The following is a 12544-nucleotide window of genomic DNA, read 5'->3' as shown; positions in this document are numbered from 1 at the left end:
CAAACCCATACATTAGCCCCAGCCATGTAGGGTCTATTGATCAGGATAATCAATATCATTGTCTTCACTTCCACATCTTGTCTCACTGGAAGGTGTTCAGGGGCAATAACACACATGGAGCTGTCATATCCTACAGTAACAGTGCCTTCTGGAACTCCTCCTGAAGGGCATGCCTGAGGCTGTTTTACAGTTAACTTTCTAAAGTAGGGGTACACTCTAAAATAACAAGTATAGTATAGTAAATACATAAACCAGTAACAGTCATTTATAATTATCCAGTATTATGTACTATACATAATTGTATGTGCTAGACTTTTATAGGACTGGCAGCACAGGTTTGTTTACAAACAGCATCACTACAAACAAGTGAGTAATGTGTTGTGCTAGGGCATTACAAGGCTATCATGCCACTGGGAGATAGGAATTTTTCGGCTCCATTATAAGCTTATGGGACCACTATCATATTTGCAGTTTGTCAGTGACAAAAACGTCTTTATGTGGCACATAACTGTAGCTGATAAGATCACTGGCTACCACACTTCAGGGCAAAGACTTTCTTCCCCCAGGTGCAGAGAACAAATGGTTGAAGCATTTCTTCTGGTCGCAGTCCTGCAAACTGCTTTCCAAAGACAGTACTGAGCCTCAGATGATGTAGGCCTCAAAGTCCTGAAGAGTAGAAGAATGCTCCTCCCCTACAGAATAATTTTTTTTAGAAATTGTGAGGCCCCTGTCATCTTACAACCACACTAACAGGACACTTGCCAGTCACAAGACCAACGGTGAGCAGGCAATCAGCCCTGCATTCAGGGCAAGCCTTTGGTGTAAGCAGCTCTTTACAACTGCCGCCGTGTCCATGCCTGCCACTTAACCTCATCGACTCTACAGGGCTAAGCTGTCCCTGAAGAGGTGTAATCTTATGACTGGGCCTACGACTTACCACTGATCTGATGCAGGGGTTACAGACAGTGAGCAGGTCTATGACTATTAATGGATTGTGTCTTTCCATAGAGAGCTGAAAAGCCAAGGATAAAATGCTCACCTTATAATTTACTTTTGGAAAACTCAACATCTTACCTTTTCACCTTTTTGGATTGCAACATAAACATCACAGAATTTCTGATATTAAATTTATTTTGGAATGTATGTGTATTATTTTTTACTTGGCAAGGGGTATAAATTTAGAAAATGTTCAATTTAGTTTTTTAAAAACTGGTTTGTTTGTCTGAAGCAGATTAGTGGCCCATGATCTTCATTAATCTTTTGAGCAATAAATGTTTAAATTGTTCAATCTGTGTCAAAACCAATTGGGCCCATTGCTTTATTTCTTTTTTTAAACAAAGTTTAAGGCCAGGAGCAGTGACTCATGCCTGTAATACCAAAGCTTGGGAGGCCAAGGTAGGCAGATCACTTGAGGCCAGAAGTTGGAGACCAGCCTGGCTAACATGGCAAAATCCCGTCTCTACTACTAAAAATACAAAAATTAGCCAGGTGTGGTGGTGCGCGCCCATAATCTCAGCTACTCGGAGGCTGAGGCGTGAGAATTGCTTGAGCCCAGGAGGCAGAGGTTGCAGTGAGCTGAGATCGAGCCACTGCACTCCAGCCTGGGTAACAGAGCAAGACTCTGTCTCAAAATTAGATGTTAAGATGCCAGTTGCGGAGTCACATCTGATTCACTTAACTTGATTATGCTTCCACTAAATAAAAACAACAGTCTCAGAGTAATAACAGTACCAAATGTGAAAATAAATTGAGTAAAAAAACCCCAAACATAGTGAAGGAGAAAATCAGCAAGTAAAATAAAGATGATGATAATAGTAACAAAAAGTATTTACATTTTGTTGTTGTTTTGGAGGCAGGGTCTTTCTCTGTCACCCAGGCTGGAGTGCAGTGGCATGATTATGGCTCACTGCAGCCTCAATCTTCTGGGCTCAAGTGATCCTCCAGCCTCAGTCTTATAAAGTGCTGGGATTACAGGCATGAGCCTAAATTAGCACCTGGCCTAAATTTTCTAATGTGACATGACTCAAGAATTCCACTTCTAGGAGTTTATATAGTGCAGAATACAAGAAGCAACATAATTATGTGGTTATTTCCATGTTATTTTGTATTCTTCTACAGAATACAAAGGAATTAGCAATATTTTTCTGTAAAATGCCAGAGAGTAAATGTTTTAGGCATTGCAAAAACATGACCTGTTGGAAATATTCAACTCTGCAGTTGCAGCATGAAAGCAGCCATGGAAAGTAAGTTAATGAGTGAGCATGGCTGTGTTCAAAGAAAACTTCACTTATGGACAATAGATTTCACATAGTTTTATACCATTTTCACATGTAATCAAATAATCTTTTGATTTTCCAACCATTTAAAAATGTAGGCTGGCTGCAGTGGCTCATGACTGTAATCCCCAGCATTTTGGGAGGCCGAGGTGGGCAGATTGTTTGAGCTGAGGAGTTTGAGACCAGTCTGGGCAACACGGCAAAACGCCACTGTTTAAATGAGGGGAAGTCCAAATGTTAGATTCTGGACTTGGCTCTTCCTCTACTTAGCTGCCAACCATGATAAACACGTTAAACCTTAAAAAAAAAGCAAGCCATTTTTCTATTTAGAGCATGTTAAATCTTAGTTTTTCCCATAAAGTCTTCCTTGATTCATTAGTTGTCCTTTACTTTTTTTTTTTTTTTTCTTGAGACAGAGTCTTGCTCTGTTGCCCAGGCTGGAGTGCAGTGGCACGATCTCGGCTCACTGCAAGCTCCGCCTCCCAGGTTCAGGCCATTCTCCTGCCTCAGCCTCCCGAGTAGCTGGGACTACAGGTGCCCGCCACCACGCCCAGCTAATTTTTTGTATTTTTAGTAGAGACGGGGTTTCACTGTGTTAGCCAGGATGGTCTCGATCTCCTGACCTTGTGATCCGCCCACCTCTGCCTCCCAAAGTGCTGGGATTATAGGCGTGAGCCACCGTGCCCGGCCTGTCCTTTACTTTTAAACAAACTGAAATTTATACAATCTATATTGGTCTGCTCAGGCTGCCATAACAAAATACCAGACTAGGTGGTTTAAACAAAGGAAGTTTATTTTCTCACAGTTCTGGAGGTTAGAAGTCTGAGATGAGGATATCACCAGCATGGTTAGGTTCTGGTGAGGACTCTCTGGCTTACAGCCGGCTGCTTTCTCACCCTGTCTTCACATGGCCCAAAGAGACAGAACAAGCTGTCTGGTGTCTTTTCTTGTAAGGACACTAATCCCATCACGAAGTCCCCAACCTCTTCACCTCATTTAAACACACTTACCTTCCAAAAGGCCTATCTCCCAATACCATCACGTTGGAGGTTAGGGCTTCAACATATGAGTTTTAAGGTGGCACAGTCAGTCTATTAACTTCCTGTCCATATATTAGTTATGTATTAGGCATTATGTATTACCTAATACATAACTAATCTGTATTAGTCAGGGTTTTCCAGAGAAACAAACACACACACACGCCCCAAGATATATATATATATATAGAGAGAGAGAGAGAGAGAGAGACTCATACAGAAGGAGCTCCAAAATATTTTTTTTTTTTTGTGAGACGGTTTCGCTCTTGTTGCCCAGGCTTGGAGTGCAATGGCGCGATCTCGGCTCACTGCAACCTCTGCCTGCTGGGTTCAAACAATTCTCCTACCTCAGCTTCCCAAGTAGCTGGGATTACAGGTATGTGCCACCACGCCCGGATACTTTTGTATTCTTAGTAGAGATGGGGTTTCACCATGTTGGTCAGGCTGGTCTTGAACTCCTGACCTCAGGTGATCCACCCACCTTGGCCTCCCAAGGTGCTGGGATTACAGGTGTGAGCCAGCATGCCTGGCCTCCAAAATATTTTAAGGGAGTACAGAACCACTACAGTGAGTATAAGCTGGGCATAGTGATGTAAGCCTGTAGTGTCAGACACTTGAGAGGCTGAGGTGAAGGATCACTTGAGTCCAGGAGTTCAAGGTGCACTCCAACCTGGGAGGCAGAGTGAGACCCTGTCTCTAAAAACAAACAAACACCACCACCAAAAAGCCCCAAACAGAACAGTGAGTATATGCCATCTTTTTTTTTTTAAGTGTATGTATATGTATATTTGAATACTCATATGGTATCTATCATTAGAAAGATACACAAAAAACTGGAAAATGTGGTAGTGGAACAGACTTAATTTTCATTGCATGCCTTTGTATTTTTTGAATCAAAAAAAAAAAAGTCCTGTGTGTATACTTTTTCTTTAAAATTTTTTAAAAAAGGATTTTGTTACTACATAGGATACTCTTACAAATTAAGAAGAAAGTCAAACATCCAGAGAAATGGGCAAAGGAAAAGAAAAATCAATTCACTAAAGAAATACAACCAACTATCAAACGTGGAAAAGTACATAACCCATCTCTAATAAAAATACATGTATATAACAGTAATGAACTATCATTTCCTCTTTATCAAAGTGGCGAACATTTCAAAGCCTTATCACTTCTGATATTGACAACAGTGTGGAAAACTTTAAATGGTGCAAGTATAAAGCTTGAGATAGGGCAATTTGGCAGTATCCATGAAAACTAAGCAGGGTGCTTAGTGTTATTAAATGATACATTACCTGAGGATACAGGAGTAGTATATCATAGTGACCTAAAGCATAGGCTCTGGGATTAGATGGCCATTTCCTAGCTTTGAGACACTGACAAATTTCTTAATTTTATGGCCTTAGTTTTTTCATTTATAAAAGAGATTATAAGAATTACTTCATAGAGTCTTGTGAGAATTAAGTAGTTTTACAAATGTCTTATAAATTAATAAAGGATATCTGAACTAAGGAACTTACAATAAAAACAGTGATTAAATTTAAAATGTCTTTATTCATTTGTATGGTATATATCATCCTCTACAAAAAAAAAAATTACACTTGTCTTTCAATCTGTCAAGCTTAGCTAAAAAATTCACGTATCTCTTTTCTATATCACATATTGACATGATATAGGATGCAAGGTATAAATATCAATTTAATAGACACTATTAAATAATTTTACACTTATGTAGAATCTTGGATAAATGGTTAAAATTATAGATTGACATTAGGTGTGGGCACAGGAATATTCTGTGTATACCAATGGGTTTAACAGAAGATGTGTTTGCACTGATTTCTGGTCATCAACTTGCTTTCCGTGAATCTTTAAATACCCAATTCCAAATCTTCCAGCTCCTGGAGAAGGGCTGTTTCTTTCTGAATTTTCTCCAACTAGAAAAGTTTGAAACAATGAAGTTATTATGAAATAATTACTGGATATGTAACCAAAATAATACAGAAAAAATGGTATTTCTGACAATTTATCATGTTCACTAGTAAACACAGATTTTAAAATACAGGTTAGAAACAAATTCTGATTTATTATCTGGTATGAATCGAGGGTGAAAAGAACAGACACTGTCTTACTGCATCCCTTTGGGCCCCCAAAATTTTCAGTTCTATATTTGGGCTTAAAAATGTTGAAAGGAGGAGGGAAAAGGCGAACAGGGCAGTACAACTTGAGAGAATCTTATATTTGTCAAATATAACAAATTGCTATTATTTTCAGCAGTAATAGCATAGTATGCCTCTTAGGAATATTGACTTTTTCATTCACATGATCAATACCATATCTCTTCTATTTAAGAGTAAAGCTATTTAAAAGTAAAAACATTAAAAAGAATATGGCATATGGTTTTCAAAATAAGTTTTTAAACTCCATGTGCTCTTTTACCTGACTAAATACTTGTTTATAATAAAAGGGGGAAGGCTGGTGGTCACCACAAGCCTAAATGAAAAATGCAGAAAGTACCTGATTTTTTTCTAGCTGTTTTCCAGTTGCTGCTTGTTCTTTCAGTTGTTCGATTGCTTTCAGTTTCTGCAAACATCAAATATGAGTCAAGAGCAAGGAAGAAAAGTCACTTCAAATGCAAATTTCCTTATTAAGAATGTGAAACTCAAGTAAGGAGATTATCTTAGATTTGTATCAACAATGGTCTGTTAAAATGCTAGGATAAACTTTTTTAAAGTTAAATGCAAAATTGTAAATGTTAAAAACATGAGATTTGGCAAAATATTTTTCTCAGGCTTTTAATTAATGTTATCATGTATGCATGTGTATATATAAATGTATCAGTAATGGCACATTTCAATGCCCCCATTGGACCTGGGTGATGTTTCTGGCTTTGAGAGAAATCTCAATGAGAGCATTCTGAAAGATTGTTGGTCCAAAGTCCTGCCCGATAAAAAGTGAATGAAAGAGAAACCTCATAATGCAGCTGTGAAGGGCTCTAGAGACCTTTTTTTATCCCCAGGGCCACCCCAGCACACTGGCTGCAATATCACAACTCAATACACTTCTTTTTTGTCTCTGTCTCTTCATCTTCAAAACTAGGATAAATATCTGCCCCTAATTATCACAAGGTATCTGATGAAATACTGAGTATAAAAGTGTTGAGTGGCTGGGTGCAGTGGCTCACGCCTGTAATCCCAGCACTTTGGGAGGCCAAGGCAGGCAGATCACGAGGTCAGGAGATCGAAACCATCCTGGCTAACACAGTGAAACCCCATCTCTACTTGGGAGGCTGAGGCAGGAGAATGGCGTGAACCTGGGAGGCGGAGCTTGCAGTGAGCCGAGATTGCGCCACTGCATTCCAACCTGATCGACAGAGCAAGACTCTGTCTCAAAAAAAATAAAATAAAATAAAAAAGTGTTCAGTGGCCAGGCGAGGAGGCTCACAAATCTCAGCACTTTGGGAGGTTGAGGCGGGTGGATTACCTGAGGTCAGGAGTTTGAGACCAGCCTGGCCAACATGGTGAAACCCTGTCTCTACTAAAAATATAAAAATTAGCCAGGCGTGGTGGCGCACACCTGTAGTCCCAGCTACTCGGGAGGCTGAGGCAAGAGAATCACTTGAACCTGGGAGGCGGAGGTTGCAGTAAGCCGAGGTTGTGCCACTGCACTCCAGCCTGGGCGACAGGGCGAGACTCCGTGTCAAAAAAAAAAAAAAAAAAAAAGAGTGTTCAGTATATTTCTATGCTGATGCACACTGAATTTTATTATTCCAAAAATCAAAGTACTAAGAGTCTTCAGACATTTGTGAATAGAACTAAAATCAATACCATTCCTAAGTGAACAGTGCTTCATAGGGAGAAAACAACAATGAGAACTGCTGATACCAACTTCTTAGATACCTGTCTTTAGGCATCTAAGTACTCCCTTACTTATATAATTTTCATGTATACCTTTCAATTTGCATGTCTGTTTTTCATTTAAGTCTCTCACCTTCTTTAGGTTCTTGATTTTTTTGTCTATCTCAGGGTCCCCAGAAATTGGCTGAGAGACAGTGTTTCGTGGTGTGCTCTGTGGGGCAGGAGCAGGTGCCAAATCTGGACTCTTGTCACTTCTTGCTTCCTGCAGGAAATATTTTTTTAAATTCAATTTTAAAAACCAAAAACATTACAGTATTTAAATCAACATAGCTTTGGCATATGAAATACAGAAACTAAATATGTGATTTTATCTACATTTTATATAAAGAATCTGAATTAAAGGTCTCATGAAGTATGCTACATACTCCCATATTAGAAATAAAATGACCTTATCAGAGTAAACCAGGAGGTTTCTGTACCAGCCAACAAGCATTCCAAACTTTTGCATATTCTGAGATGTGCCAGTAGATAGATGGTTTGAACATATGAGAGGGCTTTTCTATTTAAGGTGTTTAAAGTTTCACTCTCACAAGGCTCTCTCCAAAACTATGAAGAATATGTACGATCAAGTACCTGTAATGGATTATGCTACAAGAATAAGAATCCTACAGATATTAATTTATAATCAGATCAATTCAGCTCTGCAACAAAGTACCACAAAACTTTTTTCCCCTTAAAGGGATACCATAATGCTTCCAATATGATCAGACCTCTGATAACTTTTCTTGTCCCTCCTCACTGATTCTGAATGACTTTTATTTCCACTAAGGTGCTGTATACTCTTGCCCCTGGCCTTTGTGTACAGCAGTCTCCCTTAACCATGGTTTCAGTACCCAAAGGTCAACTGCAGCCCAAAAATATTACATGGAAAATCCCAGAAATAAACAATTCATAAGTTTTAAGCTGTGTGATGAAATCTCTCAGCATCCTGCCTAGAACGAGAATCATTCTTTTATCCAGTGTATCCACAGTGTATTCGCTCCCCACCTATTTTTCACTAGTAGCTGTCTTGGTTATCAGATCAACTGTCATGGTATCAACAGTACTTGTGTCTAAGTAACCCTTATTTTACTTAATAATGGTCCCAAAGTGCAGAGTAGTGATGCTGGCAACTCGGATATGCCAAAGAGAAGCCGTAAAGTGCTCCCTTTAAGTGAAAAGGTGAAAGTTCTTAATAAGGAATAAAAAATATTGTATGCTGATTTGCTATGATTTACAGTAAGATTAAACCTATCCATGAACTTGGGAAGAAGAAAAAAGAGATTAGTGCTAGTTTTGCAGCTGCACCTCGAACTGCATGTTATAGCCATGGTCATTCATCTTACCACACAGGCATTGTACCATCTCACATTGTCGCAAAAAGGGTGAATACAACACAATTAGATATTTTGAGAGACCATATTCACATATCTTTTATTACAGTATATTATTATAATTGCTCTATTTTCTTATGAGTTACTGTTAATCTCTTACTGTGTATCACAGTCTCTATAGGGTTCGGTACTATCTGTGGTTTCAGGCATAGCTCTGCCCCTCCAGGATAAAGGGAGACTACTATATATTGTTCCTTGTGCCTAGAACACCTTCCCCCCACAAGTCACCTGGCTGAACCCTACTTATCCTTTAAGTCTTCTGGAAAATCTCCCCACCTTAAGACTGGATAGTCGCACCTTTCCCAGGCTCTCATAATGCCCAGTATTTTTCCCTATGGTAACACCATATTCTACCATTCCCCATTAGAACTGAGCCCCTAGCATAATACTTGCTTCGTTGCACAGGCTAAATAAATAAAAAAGTAAAGGAATGACTCTTCCTTTATAATTATGACAAGATATATATTTTGGTAAGAGGGGAAAAAAGTTATGTAAGTATTTATTGGCTCCAAGGTAGGGTTTCTACTTCTTATAGAATTTCCAGTGGAATATATATATAATGCTCCAGGTCTCCATAACCTTTTACTCAGAGTGCTGGGTAGGATACTCTGAACTTCTAAAGCATCCTCAGGGAACATAGAATAGGGTATCACTTCTAGATCTTCAACTCTAAAAGTCTGCCTAAGAGTTTTTAGAAAATACAGAATTGAAGTCAATTTTTCTCTTTTTTTTTTTTTTTGGAGACAGAGTCCAGGCTGGAGTGCAGTGGCGTGACTCCAGCTCATTGCAACCTCCACCTCCCGGGTTCAAACGATTTTCCTGCCTCAGCCTCCCAAGTAGATGGGATTACAGGCACCTGCTACCACACCCAGCTAATTTTGTATTTTTAGTAGAGATGGGGTTTCACCATGTTAGCCAGGCTGATCTCGAATTCCAGACCTCAGGTGATCCGCCCACCTCAGCCTCCCAAAGTGCTGGGATTACAGGTGTGAGCCACTGCGCCCAGCCAATTTTTCTTTTTAAAGTCATGTTGGTTTCACTTTTTGGTACTCTTTAATAAACAATTCTTTACCTTCTACACGAAAACAAATTATTGGGCACTTTGAGAATTCGAAAGAAAATATTGTTTCTCCTCTTAAGGAGCCGGTAAGTTCTGGTAACAGGCAGTTTTATATTTTTCACAATATAAAATTAAAGTAGAAGATTCAATAAAAGAAAAGGGGATATTCTGCCTATCAAAATTCACTTTTGATATCAGATTTTAAAAATATAAAATTTTAGTTGTTTGTAATGAGCTAAGAATATAACTCTCTAGGAAGAAAGGTTAATGTTATACATGTGAAAAACCATTAAAATTAAGTGATATATAAAATTTATTTTTCCCCACAAACTAACCAAGAACAAGTTGAAATGTCTGCATTATTATACTTAAGTTCTAGCCATTCTCTAGAAAGGCCGTATATATAGTAAGATTAAATTCTTATGTTTCAACTCTTTTTTGGTAAAGTCAACAAACTTATAAAATTATCACCAGTTTATAAAAATACTAGTTAGATTATATACATCTGACTGCTCTATCTTTGACTATTTACTTCAGAGTCAGGACTAAGAAGGCCTGGATAAGGTGAGATTCTGTCAAGGGCCATTTAGCTTTGTTCCATCACACAGCCACAACTTTTACTAACTTCAGCCAGTCGTCCCCAAAATACATACTGAATAGTTTATCTTGCAAGTTGAAAACCTTTGCTATTACTGGAAAAACAATTCAAAAAGCAACTCCACAATGAGGGATTACTGGTATCACCTTTGGTATCATCTTTAGTAAAAAACGTGTGTAGGTGCTTGATGACTGTATTGGCTCTTTTAAAAAAAACTGACAGGTATAAACATATAACTGAGAGTTGTAAATTTATAACTGATCAGCCCAGCTGATCACACTATTACCATGAGCTATAAAGAGTTACACATTTATAACTGAGTTATAAATAACCATTATTTACAATAATAATTTCATTATATTAAATGTGAAATAATTATCAATTTATATTATAAAATGTATAAACTAATAGAATTTGTATATTATTTATATAATTAATACAATTATGATTTAGTATATTAATGGTTATAATTATTAATTATAATCATATGTAATTATGTAAGTAATTATTTATATAATAAGTATAAAGGAATCTTAGTCCAGTATCACCAATGGTCATATTAAAAATATCTTTTGATAAAGTGGAAGAAACTTTGCTTATAAAAATAGAATTCTAAGTTGAGTGCATTTCAGAGAGGCCCTAAAACTCAAAGGGCATCTTAGTTATCAAGTTGTAAGGATACTACTAATGAGTTGTAATATCCAGGGCCAGTAGAGGTCCCTACTTGTACTGATGAAGGGACAAGACTTGCTTTTATACAAATCTAATATCAAATGCAGGGAATAGATAATTTTTACTTGGAATAACCTAAAGCTGACCAATTAAAAGATACTTCTGGGGATGAAACATATTAACTACAAATGAGCAGAATGGTTTTTCTAAAAGTCCAGATTTTAGCAGAATATGGTTGCATAATACAATTCTACACCTTAAAATAGTAACTGCCTCCCAAAACATAACCAGCCTAGACCTGTCAAAATTCAAGAATTATCAGCAAGACTGTACTGGTGATATAGCAACCAGCTGTTAAAAATCTGCCCTTTCTAGGATGGGCACAGTGGCTCACGCCTGTAATCCAAGCACTTTGGGAGGCTGAGGTGGACGGACTGCTTGAGCTCAGGAGTTTGAGACTAGCCTGGGCAACATGGCAAAACTCGGTCTCAAAAAACAAAAACCAAACCAAAACAAAACCAAAAAAACCTACCCCCATTTCCAGCCTGAAAAACATAGCGATAACCTATCTTTACAAAAATAAAAAAATTAGTTGGGAATGGTGGTGTACATGTACGGTCCTAGTTACTTGGGAAGCTGAGGCAGGATTACTTGAGCTCAGGGTTTGGGGTTGCAGTGAGCCGTGATCATGCCTCTGCACTCCAGCCTAGATAACAGAGTGAGACAGAGAGTGTCTCAAAAAAAACAAAAACAAAAAATCCAAAAACCCTACCCCACTGCTACGGTCTGACATATTGGTGTTTCCCTCAAATTCATAGTTTGGGACCTAATACCCAATGTAATAGTATTAAAAGGTGGGGCATTTGGAAAATGATTAAGTCATGAGGATTCCACACTCAAGAATGAGATTAGTAGCTTAATAAAAGAGACCAAAGAGAGCTCCACTGTCCCTTCCACCATGGCAGGACACACAAAGAAGGTGCCATCTATGACGAACGGGTTCTCACCAGATACCAAATCTGCCAGCGCCCCAGCTTCTAGAACTGTGAGCAATAAATTTGTTTATAAATTACCTAGTATAAGGTAACAGCCTGAATGGATTGAGACATGTACTGTACCTGAATTGCAAAAATGTGATCACCATAACTTCACTAACCAGATATCCCCAGCCCAGCCAATCACATTATCACAATTTGTCAATTATTTACACTGAGCTATACAATATCACAATTTGTCAATTATTTACACTGGTGTGGCTTTTCAACTACATAATCAAATAAGAAACTATTTTGGAAATATCCCATTATTTGGGTACTTCTGGTATTTCGATTCCCAGATAAATAATTTCATATAGTACTATAATACTGAGTGCCCAAATGGCTTAAGTCATGTAATTTCCAGCTTCTCTTAGTAAATACATACTTCAAGGAAAGCAAACTACAGCACTTCACACAAGTGCCACCAAAAGGGTCTACAGCAAGTAACATGCTTATATAATACCATTAGTATCTCAGGTTATGATGTCAAGTCCAGTTTCTTTTGTCACTCATCATACAGACAGGATTACTTAGAAATTCATAGGCAAACACAAAAGAAAGATATTCTGCCTATTTAAGT

The 12544-nt window shown here is 38.1% G+C and overlaps 1 protein-coding gene across 5 annotated transcripts in view; it reads right to left on the bottom strand.

Annotated features, from left to right (window-relative positions):
- Positions 1-4844: 4844 nt before the first annotated feature.
- Positions 4845-12544, bottom strand: part of EIF2A (eukaryotic translation initiation factor 2A) — a 38086-nt gene continuing 30386 nt past the window's right edge. For all 5 annotated transcript variants that reach the window (XM_054480257.2, XM_054480260.1, XM_063662341.1 and 2 more), the window contains 3 exons: positions 7298-7426; positions 5825-5890; positions 4845-5244 (listed from right to left, as the gene is read on the bottom strand). In XM_054480257.2, coding sequence (XP_054336232.1) covers positions 5179-5244; positions 5825-5890; positions 7298-7426 — 261 coding nt within the window. In that variant the 3' untranslated portion in view covers positions 4845-5178. The remainder of the gene's footprint in view (positions 5245-5824; positions 5891-7297; positions 7427-12544) is intronic.

Source organism: Pongo pygmaeus, chromosome 2 (assembly GCF_028885625.2).
Source record: "Pongo pygmaeus isolate AG05252 chromosome 2, NHGRI_mPonPyg2-v2.0_pri, whole genome shotgun sequence".
Taxonomy (NCBI): domain Eukaryota; kingdom Metazoa; phylum Chordata; class Mammalia; order Primates; family Hominidae; genus Pongo; species Pongo pygmaeus.
This window is presented reverse-complemented; position numbering and strand designations above follow the sequence as displayed.